Raw genomic sequence first — 18,153 nt, 5'->3', positions numbered from 1 at the left:
CTCCAGGATCGATACGGCCGCACGCTGGCTCTCGGCTCGCTCTGCACACCTACTGGTCTGTGTCAGCAGGTTACTAGAGGTCCAGCCTCCGCAGCCACCTCCTCCACTCACGTGCAGAGTGTGTTTTGTGTGTCGAAGTGTGTGTGTTGGACTGTCAGGCGGATGAAAATGGCTGCTTTTGCTTTCCTTTCTTGGTCAGCATTCATATACGGATCACAGTCTGTCTTCCCTTACAAGGATAGTTCTGTTTTGATACAACTTGGATTGGTTTTCATAGTTTTGACCATCATTTTTAACAGTTTTGACGACATTGTTCTCACCAATGTGATTGCTAAGGTCTGGGAACATGGTGACAGTGGTGCAACAAAGTAAGAGGCGGCAAGAAACATGGTCAGAAATGTTTAAGAGGTTGAGACCAATTTGTTTGTATGAAGTGTCGTCTGACCACATCTGAAGGCAAGAGAGTTTCAAAGCTGACCCGAACTGGCTGAAAAGCTCGTCACCACACAAAACACAAAGGCTTTCATGGCATTACACATGTGAAAAGTGATAGAAGTTGTATAAAACTAACCAGAACCATCTGAGAAGTTCTTCTCTGAAACAGTTTGGAAAAGGGCAGGAACTCTCAAGAGATACTTGGCGGGTGATTGGACGAACCGTCCGTCTATCACAAGCTAACTTCAACCAATCAGATCAACAGTAGGAAGCACGATTGGAATCGTTGTCGATATGTCAGTTTTCGAAAAATGCATAAATTGTCAAACAGTTCCAACATCGGAAAAGTGTTGAGGTGACGGGAGTTTCAGGCACTATTTGACGATCTGACAGCCTTTATTTTTAAATCATACAGACATCTTTAGACCCAATTCAGCCGAAACATCTCAATTGCTGCATTTCGAAGTAAAAGCAGAAGCGAGTGCAGCTAATAATCCCTCGTTGCCCAGGAAAACTGTGCGTAAACAAGTACAGTAAGTAAATTAGTTTAGCTAACCTGGATGTTTGCTAACAACCTGACTCAACCTTGTTTCTCAAACCATTTAATACAATCTTATCTTTACCAATAGGAATGATGGCCAAAAGGAAACTAAGACCCAAATTTTAATGAGCTGGGATTGTGGCAAGATGTCCAAACTGGACTCAGCGACCAGTATTTTTTGGCCTGACTGTACTCGGTCTGTGCTCGCCTTCAAAAAGAGAAAACGCTCCAGCTGCAGAGAGCAGAGCCGGACTAAACACACCAACACGGACATAGAAATGCAGCGGCACGAGCATCACAGGGATGTACTAGCACACACACACTCTCTCTTTTCCTTCCACACACACCTCCCCTCACTCTCCTGTAATAAAACACACAGTGCCGTCCATTCACAAAGCTATGCTGCTGACACTCGGGCTGCGCTGCCTGGCTCAAATCCCCGCGGCCCCCTGGCTTTGACGGGGCTGTTCTGAATCAACACGCAGGAGTACAGCTTTTACTTCCCCACTGGAAGCTGTTAAACGCCTATTACTCTCCACGCTCGGCCTTTACAAACCCATTTTCACTGGATTTAATCGACTTAAATAATGTTGTAAACTTGCAGTCACTTTTGGATAATTGTAGTGTCTTTTTTTAGGATTCTAACCTGAAACAAATGTAACTAAAACTGTCTGCAATTTGGGGAAACCAGAGCGGTGATTGCAGCTAAACTAAGCAAAGAAAGTGCAAAAAAAAAAAAAGCCTGAATCTTCACCACATAAAACAGGAGTCTGTATGGGAGCCCTGAGGGGAAAGTGAAGAATTTTTTTTATCTGGTGAACCATTTTCTAAAGAGGAATTTTTTCTCCCTGCATGAAAACCAGTGAAAAAAAGAAAAAATTTCAAGTAGAAAAAAAGATTAGCAGAAAATAAAATGCCATGTGGGAAACCAAGTTTCAAAAGATTTCCAAGATTTTTTTTTTCCCCAGGTGATGTCCATGATGAAAAAAATTTCCACTTGGTTTCACACATTGAAAAAAAAAATTCTGTCGAAAAAAACAACATCTTCTCCAAAAAATAAAAAAAAAATAAAAAATCTACTTGGTTTCACACATGGTCAAATTTTTTCTGCTGATTTTATTTATTTATTTATTTTGAACTAATTACTTGAAAATTACCTGAATTTCTTTTTTGTCCTTTCTTGTAAAAAAAAAAAAGCGCGTTAAAATAAGCGGCAAAATAATTCCCACCTCCGTTCCTTTTACTTTAAAAAAAGAGGTGAAAAAATTTCCAGGAGGAAAAACTTTTTTTTTCAACTCCTGAATTTTTTCTCTCTAGTTTTCACACATGGCCATTTTTTTTTTTTTTTTTTTTCATGCATGAAAAAAAAAAGAAAAATACTCAAGATAGGCGAAAAAAAAAAAAAAGAAAAAGAAAATTTTGTTTGAGCAGAAAAAAAAATTCCACGTGTTAAACCAAGTGAAATTTTTTAACAGATGACAGAAAAAAAAAAGAAAAAAATCACGAACTTAAAAAGATTATCCTGGCAAAACCAGGTCTCAAGTCATAAACACACGAGAGAAAATACTGTAGATCAGACTTAGAAAAATGGATCACCAGAAAAAAAAAAATTCTTGGCCCTCTGTGCTTCCGTTAATTACACACCGCCACAAAAATGTTGTAGCCGGATAAAGGCTGGCAGAAAATAGGCTGGTACCTCTCATAGGTGTTGTAACTGATAGAGTAACGTCCCTCAGCGCGATGAATGAAGGTTCACTCCCCTTAACTCAATGTGCTGCCTCAGCCAGTCTTTCACAACCAGCCCATTCATAAAAACTGCCGGGCTGAAGTTTGTGTGTGTGTGTGTGTGTGTGTGTGTGTGTGTGTGTGTTCAGTCACCAGGCCAAGTGTGTTTATGTGTGTGCATGAGTAAGTGGATGAGAGGCTGTCAAAAGAAATCATCTGTAAGAGAAATCAAGCATTTTACTCGCAGGGAAAACAAAACAGCGCAACAAACACAAGCCCGGCCTCCCCAGAGCGAGCGAGCGAGCGGTATCCAGGGCATATCTGGCAGGCACCTGGCTGTTTTTGTGCACTTTGTTGCATAGCAGCTGTATTTTGGAAAGTGGCGAACACAGAGCTGCATGTTTCTCTTCTGGGGAGAGAGGGAGTTGGAGAGGGAGGGGCGCGATTCAGTCCCCAATCGCCCCATGCTCCAAATAGGGCCTGATTGGGCCAGTTCTGATCCAGAAAAACAACCCAAACAAGAGGAAGGCTGTGAATTCATGACAAAGCAGAACACACAGAGCCAGAGAGACACACTGCTGGGAGAGCCGAGTTACTGGAACCTTTCCCCTCTCTTCTTACTTTCTGTCTGTTTCCTCTCTTCGCTTGTGTCTTTCACTCTGCAACTTTTTTGGGTTTCCTGATTAACCATTAACTCTTTCTCTGAGCGTGAAAGCTGAACATGACCTTCCCAATTCCCAGGATTTGCTTGTTTTCTTTGTCTGATGCAATAGTGCACCGAATATCACAGGGCCCAGACACAACAAACCAACATAGAAGAACTAGCGGCAACGAAGGCTTTACTGTTGCGTCGCCTCACGCTGCACTTTAACACACTGCAAAGACCACAGCCAGCAGCTAACTGCACGAGAGAAGCTCAGTCGCCAGGATATAATATTTCTGCAGACCATAAATAAGTCCAACATTTGACATTTGTACCAAACGTGGTGGTGTTATTCTGAGCCACGTCGGAGTCGGGATATTTTTAAGGAGATCTTTGGACGTTTTCAGCCATTTATGTGGCGTCAAAACCGCCGTTTTTTTCACAAGAAGTTGGACCGTCTCCATCCGTGATCGTGGCAACAAAATAGGTGTTTTAAGCCAAATCATGATTTTTTTTTACCCCCCTGACCAGAACCAAGTGGTTACCAGAGCATAAAAAACTGGAAACTGGAAGACGGAGGAATGCGGATATACAACTCTGGCAAAAATAGTCGAGAGGCCGAGATAAAATGGCTGAAATCGTAGATACTGTTTCTCTTGTCATGCACTGATTCACTTCAATGGACAGCCAATTAGAGAGGTGTTTCTCGCTGGCAGGGTCCGCCACCGACTCTACGTGCTCAGTCTGCCAAAAAGCCGCCAAAAAGGGACGACTTTGGTCGACGCCTGGACTGTCAGCGGGACAAAACAAGCAATTCAAAAGATGTGAACCCGGACGAGGAGGCTGCGAGAACGTTTCTCATAACGTTTTATTGGCATTTTATTGATCGATAAAAGAGGAATTAAAGCTGTGGGACGAGTATGTTAAAATACAACATGTTCACATTCAAAATGTCTGAATTCATGTTTTCATAGGTATTTAATACATTTCAAACACGCAGGTGAAAGGAGTCCCGGCGGCTGCGTTTTGCCTGCGCCCCCTGCTGAAACCACCATGTTTGAATTTTGTCTTAGTCTTTGAGGAAAGATTAGGCCTTAAAATATTAGATTAATTTGGCAAAACAGGAAGAAAAATAATAATAACACAGTACAACAGAAGAAAACAGGTTCTATATGATGACAAACTGAATGAAAGGGTGGAAGATCCAATAAAAATCAAACAGAGGATGCACATTTCGACAAAGCATGTCCTCTTTTTCTTCCTCCTCCCTCCTCTTTTCTTTCATTCTCTCCTCTTCACTAAACTCTGCTCAGTGAAAAGCACTGCGACGGCGCTCTATGGCCACAACTTCCTATATAATTACTGCAAGGCACAAAACTAAACAATCGTCCCACACAGCTCCGAAAATCGCTGGATTAGTTCACATCTTGGAACACTCAATGTGTGCGGAGAGAGGCAGAGAGAGAGAAAAGGGAAAGGGGAGGAGAGGAGGAGGACGAGGAGGAGGTGGAGGAGGGGGTGGCTGTCCAGATTTTTAAATTCGACTTAGTTTGTACAGACACAGGAAGGGAGGGAGGGGTTTGGAGTATCCACTTGGAGAGGAGGGGGGTGTCGGAGAGGAGGAGGAGGGGGTCTGTAGTACTGTAGGGCTTTTTTATGAATGAAGACCGAAGGAGAGCAGCGGAGGACTGAGAGAGAGAGGGAGGGAGGGTGAAGGAGAGAGAGCGAGAGGGAGAGAGAGGGGGGAGGGAGAGGCACACTTCCTCTTACGCACGCAGGGAAGAAAATTTATGAATGGGTCACATCTCTCGAGCTGCTCCAAGTGTAAACAACATACTTGGACAAAGAAGAACGAGCCCTCGGCTCTCGCTAAACGCTCCGACCGAGGCCCCTTTCTTTTTTCTTTTACCGTTTCCTGACACAAAAAGGCAAAAGCAGCGACACGTTCAAACTCTTTTAATTAAGTATCGCCGCGCTATAAATTTGACTGACACCTCCATGTGTTTCTTCCCCCGCAGGCGGTAAACAGACAAAGGAGATCAGTCCGACGGCCCAACGTCAGGAGAACGTAACCCCCGAAGGTGCCGTCAGCTCCCAAAAACAAACATGAATCCTCCTTTACTTCAAGACTTCAAGACCTCCAGTCACATTATGAGAAAACTACACTCACCAATGGCTTGATTACTTTTAAAAGGAGCAGTTCACTAAAAATCTAAACTAGTTATTCTCTTCTCAGCACCATGTCGATGGAAAGGAAGGTGAAGTTTTACAGCAAAACAGCGTTGCAGCGTTCTCCTAAACAACTGAAGTAGATGGGGACTTAATAAAACAACCGAAAATGAACACAAAATGGCTCCATACAGCCCCGAGATCCCAAATTGATTTAAAAAACATTACTTACACCGTTTTTTAAAGCAGAAATCTTCTCTGTAGCTGCTAAGCTAAAACTCGTCACGCACACTCCATCTGAAGTGGCTCAACCACATGTTGAGGGTGTAAATAATGTCCTTTCAAATCAATCTGGGATCTCTGCTGCTTCCTGAGACTTGGATTACTCCGGACGTGTGGGGTCATAATATGCTTTTTTATTTAAAACGAGTCCCCATCTACTTCAGTTGTTTAGGAGAATGCTGCTTTACTGTGAAGCCCCAGAAATGTCTACAAAGCTTTCCATCGGCCTTTTGGATGAGTAGATAATGACTGAATTCTCCTTTTTTTAATGGAGTGAACTGTTCCTTTAATGCTTCCAATCACATTACATGACTACAGCCTTATCACCAGTGGCTCAATTACCTTTAAAACACACACACACAGGCAGGTCAGCAAGTACATAAAAGTTTTCGTGTTTGTCTAACCTTCCCTCAATGGCAGCCTGCAGACAGAGCACGCTTGTTAGCCGTGAACGGAGGGAGAACGAACCAGATGAGATAGATTTACCAGATGTGCAGGTATTGCACAATCCCTCCTTGTTGCCCCCCGCCTCCTGTTCCCTAATCTAGCATTCCTACATGTCCCAGTGTTTTCACGTCTCTTCTTCGTTCGCTGGCTCCCTCTTCCTCTCCCGTCAGCGCCACGCCCGAGCAGGTAACGACCTGACTCAGTAAACAACAATGTTTAATTTTCACCAGGGCGCCGGTTTTCAATGCAGGCCTCAATTATATTCCGGTCACCTGGGATTAAGGCTTTATGCTGCTTTTTTTTTTTTTTTTTAAACGTGCTAGAGTTTCCAAAACAGGTGAGTCACCTGTTTTTAAAAAGGAACAGCAGACACTGAGGAGGCCTTTATGGGAAAATATAAAGCTTTGTTTGGTTTTAATAGACCACATACAGCACAGAATAAACACAAAGATGAATATATTTATAGACGCTTGTCAGCTTCAATTTTTCCCTGAATAGAGACGCTTGAACTCAACTCCGCGGCCATTGACTGTGACCAGCAGGGACACTGTCTGTCAACGCGGGAGTGTCTCCGCTGCGTATAAGTGAGCTGCCCGTCAAACCGAAGCCCCCGTGACCCTGCAAATCACACCCTGGTCAAGCGTTAGCAGAGGCCTGACAGCTGATTGGCTGACAGGTCAGGGGGTTAAGTAGACATGGCCTCCGAGTGCCCCGGGGCTCATCTGCACTTCCTCCCTCGGCATTGTGGGCCAACACAGAGCGACAATGTTGCACAGGGCATGTGTCACCGAGGAGGGCCGAGCGGTCGTGACTCGGAGCCGCTCGAATCACATGATGTTTACACACAAAAGGACGCATGGGCTTCGATGACAGGAAGCGCCTTTGACTGGGACTGAGAGCTGTCAGTTTTAAGTTTGGGGATGAGATTATTTTCTCTTTTTCCCCCCCAATCGGTTCAGTGTCATTGCTAGAGACCGGGGAAGCCTGCAGTGTGTTGAATGGGAGAGGAAAAAAAGAAAAAAAAACTGTTTGTAGAGCGACACGTCCTCCCACCCAGATCCTGACTCGCCATTGTTGAGACACAACAAGAAAAAGGGAAAGTCATTCAAATAGCTGCTCAGTTGTGCAGCCCAGGAATTTGCTTTTCCATTTTACACCTTCCGACGTGCACAAAGGGCCATCTTTGTACCTGCGCCCTGAATTTCCTTTTTCTTTTTTTTTTACTGGTTTCCTGGGCCGTACCCATTCAAGCTTTTCAAAGGCATGCAAATGGATGACGGCAGCACATCCAAATTCACTCCATGATGACTGGCTCATTAGGCCTTCTGTTTCTGCATAGCTCTGTCTGCCAGGGAGATTACTGTAACATCAGCGGGTTACAGTATCCCCACCTAAGCCTCTGGCCGTGTCACAGCCAAGATTGGACGGTCGGTTTTTCGTTCCTCGCTGTCTCATCACATGCAACCGTGTCAAATCTGAGAGGAGGCTGACAATGTCCATGTGCAGCTGTGCATGCTGCATGGATCAATGCATGATTGAATAAACTGTATTAAAAAGAAAAGATCTGATCTGTGTCACATACGATCAGGAAAATCTGATTTTCGGCGCAGTGACGCGGACATGGAAAGGACACAGTAAGCTGAGAGAGGATTACTCACAGTTCTCGGAGTGGAAATCAGGAACAAATTGCTCGTCACTGTCAGGAACCTGAGCTGAAATGAGAAGAAAAAGAAAGAGCAACGGTGACTTAAACATCATTATTATTATATTTCAGGCCAAATGTGACCTTTCTCCGTCTCCTCTCCTCACTTCCTCTTTCTGTTTTACTTTTTCTCTCCTCTGAAATCTGAGTCAGAGCCGGCTGAGCTTCATTCATTCGACCATTCACACCAGAACTTTGAGCTCAGGCCTGGGTCATATAACGGTATCATATCGTTATTGTGATATGGCACAAGTGTTGTCTTTTCCTGGTTTTAAAGGCTCCATTACAGTGAAATGTTGTCATTTTCTGAACTGTTTTACTTCTCGTCTTTACACATTTAGTCATCACATCCAAATTACTGATGATTATTTATCAAAAAACTCAAAGCAAAAAAGAGTCATGTAGTTTCACTCTTAACTACTCAAACTGGTCAGACATCTGTATGCCACCAGTCGAGTCTGTTCCACCAGCTTTTAACCAGTTTCCTTTTATTTCCGTTATTGAAATCCAGACAGACTAAACAGGCTGTTCTGGCAGAACAAGTGAAGAAATCTGTCAAGCGCTGTGACGAACCAGCTCCACTGATTCAACCCCTCTCCGTCCCAAAGTGTCTAACAAATCGAAAAAAGCAGTCTGGATTTCGTCCGCTGCGTGAACGAGGAATGGAGGAAAAAAAAAGACTCAAATCCAGAGAGGTGAAGGAGCGGAACGAGAGCGAGTAAAGGTTATAAAGCACTGCGTGGATCTCGTTAAATGGCGACAATCAGAGGAGAGGTGGTGTGTTTCAGGAGAGGCTACAATGATTTGTAAAAAAAAAACAGATGAGTCAATGCAGCGATGCGGAGCGTGTGTGATATCTTGATCTGAAACATAATGAGCTGCAGTGGTGTTCGATGTCAGTGGCCCCTGATTGGGAAACGCTCTCACAATGAAACTCATGTAGGATCAAACTGAAACAGCACAGTCAGTGGTGCCAAGCCCAGGTGCAGCGGAGCTAGACAGACACTATTGTACAGCCCTTTTTCTTTTTTTTTTTTTTTAGGAATCCAAACCCATTCACAATTGTCCGTTCAGAGCTTTTGGACATTGAGTCACACAAACAGGTTAGAAAAGCCCGAATCATTCGCCTGCCAACACCCCGCAGAGGGGTGAGGAGGTCAGACTCACCCACAGAGCCGCGGTTTGATCGCCGGCTCTTGAATTAACGACCGAACCTCTGAATCTACCAGCAACCTTTTTTTTTTTAATCTGGCTCCGCTCCAGCTTCCACAAGGTTTCTGGGGTTTTTTAAAAGTGTTTCCACCGCTGGGGGACTCACACCTACGTCATGGTACAAGCTAACTGGTAGGGGAAATGTTGATGGGGGATCATTAAATATCATGAACTCAATCAGGGGCGTAATGGGCTGCAAAACAAAGTGGCACCATGCGGCGGGGAGCTTTGGCACCGCTTGCTGACTGCAAATGGACACGGGACGAGGACTCTTGCAGAATCCACCATGACTCGGCACCAAAAGATGTGAACAACCCAGAGCTCGTACAGCTTTTTAGGAGCATTTTCTTGTTGTCTTTTCCTGCTTTTAAAGGCCAATTTTGTGAACTTACCAGACTGTTCTAATACCTGACTTTACCAAAATAGTCATTATATCCACATTACTGATGATTATTGATCAGAAATCTCATCCTGTCATCCCTCCAATATCGTCGATATCGAGGTGTTTGGTGAAAAATATTGTGATACTTGATTTTGTTGCCCAGTCCTAACATCATGAAGTGCTTTTGAGGAGATATTGAGGTTCCCAGGTACTTTGTCTCAACCTGACCTATGGTGGCTGCAGAAAAGCTTGAACAGCCCGGTTTCTGCTGCAGAACTACTACTGTAGAAACACGGCTGACACAGCAGACTAAAACCTCAGTAATTCTTAGTTTCAGATGATTATACACCAATGTTTTGTTTATTATAGCACATTTCTTCTCATAGATCCTCTTAAATGCATCAGAGGCGTCTCTCTAATCAAGATCATCTAATTCTCGCTCATCTCAAGGAGATAAATATGACAAATGGGATCATTTAATTTCGAATGCTGAAAGGATTTTTGGTTTACACGAGCGGTTGTGTAGAATAAACACCAATTACTTTAAAAAATCAAGCATTTTCCAAGGAGTTTATCCCAAATCAAGCATATTCCTGATATTGAAAACAGATTAAACAGTTTAAATCAAGCAGTGAGTCGATAAATCTGACCCTGCATTCAACCTCAACGGTCTCCTCTCTCCTCTCTCTGTGTGTGCTCATCCTCCATTTTCAGTTTCCAGTCGATGACACACAACACAGAAACCAAAACTCAAGACAGACACCGAGCTCCAGAGACACCAGAGAGAGGACAAAAAGAGGAAATAAGAAATTCAAATCCACTTTCGTGTCGTCACACTCCTCCTTCCTGTACAGAGGAAACCGGATGACGGCGTTTTGGGGCATGTTCAGATAAATTACATCGATTTCTTATACAACACAGCATCCTGCGGCCTACTATACCATAATAATATTACCCCCTTTTAACTTTTCAGACCTTCAGCCTCAGGGGGGGGCAGAAACAAAGCTGCTGAACGAGACGGAGCAGCCGCCAATATTTAGTTCTGCACATCCAACAATCAATCTTTTCTTGCTGGTTTCAACATGTCCAGAGAGGAACACGCTGGACCTCATAAAGACGCAGGAGGGATCAGAGCATCAGACGTTATCACGACGCTGCCGTGCGCTCGCGTCTGTGCGCTTTCCTGTGTGTGTGTGTGGATCTGATTCGTTTCCAGGAACACCTCGTCGGGGGCTTTGAGATGCAAGTCAGCACAAGAAGGAAAGTGTGTTTATACGAGCGCAGACGCATGTTCTCCCCGATGCTTCCAGGCACCTTGAATGACTTTTTTTTTCTCTCTCAGTGGGAGATCCTGGGAGGAGCGAAGCCGCTTCAGTCATATAAACCTGAAGGCCAAACTGAGACAAGATGTGACAAGCTCCTGAACTCTTGCCATTCAACGCTTCACCCCCCTTTTTTTTTTTCCTCCGTCTCTCTCTCTCTCTCTCTCTCTCTTTTTGCTTCCGCTCTCCTTTGGAGAAAAAAAAACTCCCTCCAGCTACCCAGCTTTTACAATCTTGGTGAATCCCTCACAACTGCAATCAGTCATGATAAGGTCTTTAATTAATGCAACAGGAAAGGAGAGGTCTAAGCCGGGGAAGCTGAAAACAAGCCCGTACTTAGGGTTAAATAACACTTTGATAGAGTTACACTTCCATCTTTCTCTCCTGGCCTCCTTTTTTTTTTTTTTTGGTCTAGTTCGCTCGATGTGACTCAACAATAAGCTTCCAGTAAATCTGTAAAGTCAGGACACAACATAACGTCGACTTTTAAAGGGTTAGTTCGCCAAAATGACCAGAAATATATACTTTCTTATCCACCTCACAGACGAGTGCAGCCACGCAGACAGTTTTTGTTTTATTTGCAAAGGTTTAGAAGTTTGGAAGAGAATGAAATATAGTTTGTGGTATTTAAATATATAAAAATAATATGTGTTGGAATGTAACCAAGTACATTTACTCAAGTACCGTACTTGAGTACAATTTTAAGGTACTTGTATTTGAGTTTTTCCATTTTCTGCAACTTTATACCACATTTTGGAGGCAAATATAGTCATTTTTACTCCATTACATTCATTTGATACTTAGGTTACCAGTTACTTTACATATTACATGCTGCATCAGAGCCAAAGTAGCACATCTTTCATTTTTATTTCGCATTTCTTTAATTAATTTACTTTGTTGGCAATCAGATTAAATTGTGTAAATTGTCATTGTGATCATCAGAAAAAGGCTGAATATCAGATCTGATACTCTTACTTTTACTTTTTTCACTTTACTTTTGATACTCAAGCACATTTATTGCCATAAAATTACTTCTGATACTTCAGTACAATTAATAACAGTTGAAGATTTTTGCTCCAGTACAATTTATAAGGGTGACATTTACTTTTCTTTTACTCAAGAATGACTTCTGGGTACTTTAAACAACACTTTTCAAAGCTTTGAGCACCACAAGTTAAACTCCATTCACATACATTGTAGTGAGTTGGTGGCTTAAATCTCAGCCTTGGCAAATAAATCAAACTCATCCTGCTACAGACTTTATGCCACCAGATGTAAGTGGACAAAGTGGGTTTTTTGGTGAACTGAACCTTTAAGTGTGGCCCTCGCAGTGAAATCTGTGAATACAAATAGGGCTCCAAACTTTGAAGCGACACCCATTGTCGCAGCTTTATTGGCCCTTGCGTCTTTGTCTGCGGGTGTGAAGTGAACTTGCTGGTTTTTGACGCTGCATGTGAAAAGGTGAGAAAGCTAACGTGGACGCATCATTGTCTGCCACAAACAGGCCGGCCGGGGAGGAGGGGGCTCGACTTAAATGTCTGGTCTTCCCTCAGAGTGACGACCGCTTCCACCTCGTCTCTGATTGTAACCGCCTCACTTCCTTAAGTTTAGTTCACTGACCTGCTGTGAAGTCAAAGTCTGCGTGTGACTCAAAGTCAATACCGGGACTAGTTGTTACTGTTTAAAGGTGACATAATATTTCTAACTAATCCGCTTTCACTCCTGATGACAGAGCAGCACCCAGACATGTCAGGGTAACTCACTCTCACTTCATGAGAAGAGCATTTACATAGAATATAAAATAACATCACTTTAAGATCCAACTGCTGAAAACTAAAAGGGTATAAAGGTAACACAAATAATTCACCAATTAAAAGGCTGGAGGCACATCCTCTCAAAGATTAACCACAACTTTAAGACGTCTCTGCTTGGAATAATACTTTTCTTTTCCACAGAGAGTTCAATTTAAAAACAAATCCTCACATTTAATCTTCTCCTTCTTCCTCGTTAATACAAATCTGAAATCTATGATCATCAAATTTTAAGCTACTACAAGGAGTTTTTAACTGGTTCATGAAACAGCCTCTATATGACCAACATCAACAAACGAGACCATCAGCATGAAAAATTATTTCTTTAAAAGGGCACAACATTCAAACTGAGGTAATGATACAAACTCAGAAATATTTATCTTTTCCATAAGTGAATAAAGAAGCTGTTCTCAGAGGAAAATAAGGTCCCAGAACAGTGTTTGAAGCTAGAAAGGTGGCAGGGTCCGCCACATATAACCAAAGTAAAACAGCATGAAACTGTGTCGTCTTTTAAAGGTCAGTCACTGAAGTATCAGTCAGTGAAGATCTTTCTCTTCCGATTTAAAATTTCTTCCCTCAAAACTACAAAATGCACCTTTAACTATTTAGTTTTTCCTAACGCCTGCCACCAGGTCTGCGTGCAGACTGTCAGAGTCTGTGTTTACATCTTCACAGGCAAAGTTAGAGTGAGTAGTCGAAAAGAAGCAGGAGGAGATTTTTTTTAAATGTTATTTTCGACATTATATATTGTGCTTTGACGGTGGAAACACTCCCACTTTTGTCCACAGGGGGCTCCAAACTCAACAAAATATCAAAGTTACCTGTAGTAGCTCTAGAGAAATTTAAATACGAGTCACAAGATGTCTCATATTTCACTAAAAAGTCCATTCTCAGTGTTCAGCTTTTCCACATCACACTTGTATAAGCTGCACATTGGACCATGATCCCTTTCCAAACTCCTGGTGTCACAAAATCACCTCTGCAGCTGATGATTAACAAAATAGGGGCCGGGCGACATGGCCTTAAAATGATGCACAATATATATCTCAGTATTTTTAAGTCTCCCCAGAAACACTTCATGAATGCGAGGACTGGGCGACAAAATCAAATATCACAGCATTTTTGACAAATAGCTCAATATCAACCAGGAGAAAACAACACGTGTCATATCACGATATCACAATATCCAAAATCAAAGGTGATATATATATAGTTTCACATCACGCTAACAATATAACATCAAACATATCTATAATAGTATCTGTGACGTCACAAAATCACTTTTGAGAGCAAGAAGGTGAAAACAGCTTCTGCACACTGAAGCTCAAACATCCAAGTGAAGCAACAATAAGCAAAATCTATTTCCTCCTGTCGCAGGAGGACTTTCAACAGGATTTATCAGCTTGATGTGGTTCACATTAAATGTCAAGAATGAGTGGCATTTCCCTTTAAACCTCCACATCAAAAGCACATCAAAGCCTCCGACACAACTGAATTCACACCTCCTGGTGCAGCTCCCCTTTCTACTGGCAGCTTTAAGCACACTCGGCCTCTCCGTCCCGCCACTGTTGTTGCTCCAGGTTTTCGCACAATGACTCACGGGCCCGTGTTGTTTCCCTCCTCTTGACGTACGGTATAATTACTCTATTAGGGCTCACATCATCGTTGCACTTATTAAGTCTACTAGTTGACAATTGCCTCTGACTGGGCCTCATTTCATTGCTATGTTGCCTTTGAGTGACACAAGCCAAACAGCCTGTTTGTTTGCATTGGCTGCTGGCTGGCACGCATGCTACATGCCAACATGGCCAAAATAGGACATGCTCAAAAAGCTAATAACGTCCCGTCTGTGTTCCCTCTGGACCCTTTTTTTTTTTTTTTTAACTGTTGTATGTTTTATGAGCATGTGTGTTGCATCAGAAAAGTTTGGGGCTCTCGAGTGAGATTGAGCAAAACTCGAGGAGGTCATGTTTTTCACCAAAGCCACATTCATGATGAAGACAGAAGCTGATAGAAATGCTTGAAATGGACGATGGAAGTTAAAGGAACAGCTTGTCCCGATGTGAAAACTCAGGCATCATCTCGTCAGCCTCATGCCGACGAAAGTTTCGTAGTCCGCAAAACATTTTTGAAGCTTCACAGCAAAACAGTGCCGCAGCATTCACAACTGAGGTAGATGGAGGATTGTTTTTAAATGTTAAAAGCAACCGAAAAGGAACATAAAATGTCTCCATCCAAAGTAATCCAAGTCTCAGGAAGCCCTGAGATCCCAGACTGATTTGAAAAGATAATATTCACAGTAGTTGCTTAGCTAAAAGCGCTACCCCCGTCTGAAGCGGGTGAACAAGCTCGACTGCGTGTCAGGAGGGTGAATAACGTCTTTTCAGATCAATCTGAGATCTCAGAGCTTCTCAAATTGATTTGAAAAGATGTTATTTACACCGTTGTTGCACAGTCGAGCCGCTTCAGACGGGGTAAGCGCTCACGCTTTTAGCTTAGCAGCTACAGAGAAGACGTGAAAGACGTCTTTTCAAATCAGTTTTGCGATCTTGGGGCTTCCAGAGACTTGGATCACACAGGACGAGCTGTATGGAGCCATTTTGTTTCTGTTTTTTTAACGTTTTAAAACAAGTCCCCATCTGCTTCAGTTGTTTAGGAGAACGCTGCAACACTGTTTCACCGTGAGGCTCCAGAAACGCTTCCTGGACTCCTGACTTTCCATCAGCAGGGAGGTCGAGTAGATAACGACTGAATTCTGATTTTTGGCCACACTTTTCCTTTAAGAGCTGAATAAAATGGGACGTATTTGTTGCATTCATTAGGTTTCTGTGTTCACCAATCTTTCCAGACAGACAGACTCATGAGGGAAAAGGAGAGTAAAAAGCAGCTCACCTTCTGTGAGCCATGTCTCTTGGAGTTGGCTTAAATCCTGGAAGAGGTCTGAACAGAAACAGAGAAAACAGTAAACAGTTAAACCACAAGTGAAGATAATGCACTAACTCCAGTCTCAGACTTGACATCCCCCCCCAGGGTTCATGATGTAAACATGCGTCATGTAAAGAGACCAAGAGGGCCAACTTCTACTACTTTACCTTCAGATTCCTGAGGGGGTAATTCTGTGTCCATGTATTTCCTTTTCGCTGCCATCAACAGTCTATTTAGGGGCCCATTTCCATGCGACTTCTGCAAAAACGCACAGATGTGAACAGAGAAGTGAGACGCAGACTCCAAAAAGAGTAATGCCATGTTTAACGTGGACACAAAAACAGGACGATTAATGCTAATTTGTACGCTTCGCATGAAGTCTGCTGCAGCTACGAGCACACATTTCTCAGTTGTGGAGGCATTTCTGGTGGAAGAAACCAAAAAAAAACAACAACAAAAAAACAACAAACGCGCTGTTTGCGTCTGAAGAAAGTGACCATTTGGCACACACTCAGCCAAACCGTGCCACAGAACAAACAACAACCAACACGCAGCACATTGCTCTGCTTTACTTTGTGCAGATTTGTGTCACTTATGAAGTATTTTTGTATCGCGCACACAGCTGCTGCTGCTGCTTCGGCACAAAAACTCGTGCAGGACGCGACGCGGAGACATCGACGCACACAAGAGAAGAGAAACACAAAAGCGCAAAGCAAAAGGGGGGAAAAAAAGAGCATTGAAGTTAACATCCATACGTACATTTGCTAAAGTGTAAGGCACTTGCTGGTCCAAATATCCATCCATCTTATAATCCATCCGTTAACCGTTTGTGGTCATTTAGGCTGAGTTGAGTGAGATCCACGCAGCCTGCAGGGAGAGGAGGGAGCTGCTCGCTGCTTGTGAATGGAGCTGCGTGGAGGCTGCATGCATAATGAGCTCCATTCACAAAAAATGCCGAGGGGAAGTGATGGCGAGTGATTACCCAGCGGGCTGCTGCCCTCTTTACAAATCTCTTTTTTTGTGTGTGTGTTTGTTTGTGTGTGACAGACATTACCTTTAACTCCCAGGTACTTTAACACCTCAAGAAACTCATCTACACTTTTTATTTTTTTTATTTGTTTGTGCGCAATAATTCACATTTATTTGGTGGATTTCTGCTCTTTTCTGTTTTGTTTTTTTTTTTTAAATTTCATTTATTTTTAAAAGCGACATGTCCACCGGCTCATAAAGTCGTGTGTGAGTTATGAGTGTTATTTAGCGCTCGTGTTTTTTGGGCTTTTTGCCACGTCTGCCCCGGACTGCCAGGCTCCACTTTTCCAGTGACGGGAAACAGATGTTGTGTAGCTCGAGTCCACAGCGACACAAACTTTTAAAACCTTATTTCGACGAGGAATGAAATCAAACAGCAGACACACGCAGTTGGAGGGAGTTTATATTGAATTTTTGGTGACTTTTGGGCGCCAGCTGTGCTGTCATTTCAGCCCCAGACTTTTTTTTTTTTTTTTTTTTTTCAGTAAAGCAGAGAGACTCGCTCTTCTCGCTCGGACCAGACTGAGCTCCCTGATTGGTGCATTTCCTCTTTCAAGGGCTCGGATTTCTTTGCCTTTGTCCTGCATGAATACACTGACTTATGAATGAAGTCTCGGTTCAAAGCTGCGAGCCAATCGGAAGCGAGGTAGTCAGAGCTCCTAGCAACCAGAGGCGGAGCTTCGAGCAGCGGCGAGCCAATCAGAACCCGGGGCAAGGCTGTGGGCTTTTTTTATACTGGATTTTCCAGTTGTTTTTCATTCACAAAAAGAGAGAGAGGGAAAGTCAGAAAGAAAAAAAAAAAACTTCCATTCATAAAAACCTGCCCTGGCACGACAGTCCTGACATGTTTTTCTTTTTTTCCGCCCTGACAAACTCAAAGAACTTGTTTACTTCACTTCATGTCTCGACCTCCTCCTTTTTTTTTCTCCTTCAAAGTGGTGATCAGGCAGGATAAAAGAAAAAACAACCCCTGTGCAGCAGCTCTGTACGTTCACACAAGCGTCCACACTGATGTCAGCCCAGCTCAGGGATATGCATTCTAACATTCTTGTGGTTTTTTTGTGAAAAAAAGCGTGCGCCACATGAAGAACCGCAGGACTTAAAGTTCTGCTTCGTACACAACACGAACAGGAGGGTGAAATCCTTCTGCTTGCGTATTCAAGCTGAAGCCACAGGCTGTTTTTTAAGGAAGCCAGGAGACAGGAAACAAAGTTCTTCTGATGGGATTTGAGGTCTAGTTTCAGTGGTAACACACACACACACACACACACACACACTCCTCTTCCTCCTCTGTTTGCATCTGATTCAATCTCCATAACAGGTGATACTGTACATGTTATTTCCTGCTTAATGATGTTTAGATGTACATTTAGATACACACAACAGGCTATAAATTTTACATTAGCCCTTGCGCTCGCTCCACAGCCTGCACTGAGCAGGACAGGCTCGAGGATATTACAAAAGGAAACATTATGGTTGTTCAGTGCTTGATTCATTAAATTTAAGCTCTTCTGTAACCATTTAGGCT

The 18,153-nt window shown here is 43.1% G+C and overlaps 1 protein-coding gene across 1 annotated transcript in view; it reads right to left on the bottom strand.

The window, feature by feature from the left end:
• Positions 1-16,547, bottom strand: part of etv4 (ETS variant transcription factor 4) — a 39,080-nt gene extending 22,533 nt beyond the window's left edge. The window contains exons 1-4 of the mRNA XM_084342282.1: positions 16,356-16,547; positions 15,764-15,854; positions 15,564-15,611; positions 7,901-7,954 (exon numbers count right to left, since the gene is read on the bottom strand). Coding sequence (XP_084198408.1) covers positions 7,901-7,954; positions 15,564-15,611; positions 15,764-15,854; positions 16,356-16,412 — 250 coding nt within the window. The 5' untranslated portion in view covers positions 16,413-16,547. The remainder of the gene's footprint in view (positions 1-7,900; positions 7,955-15,563; positions 15,612-15,763; positions 15,855-16,355) is intronic.
• Positions 16,548-18,153: the final 1,606 nt, after the last annotated feature.

Source organism: Pagrus pagrus, assembly GCF_965226575.1.
Source record: "Pagrus pagrus genome assembly, chromosome: 21".
Classification (NCBI taxonomy): domain Eukaryota; kingdom Metazoa; phylum Chordata; class Actinopteri; order Spariformes; family Sparidae; genus Pagrus; species Pagrus pagrus.
The sequence above is the reverse complement of the archived record's forward strand: the minus strand, read 5'-3'. Positions and strand labels throughout refer to the sequence as shown.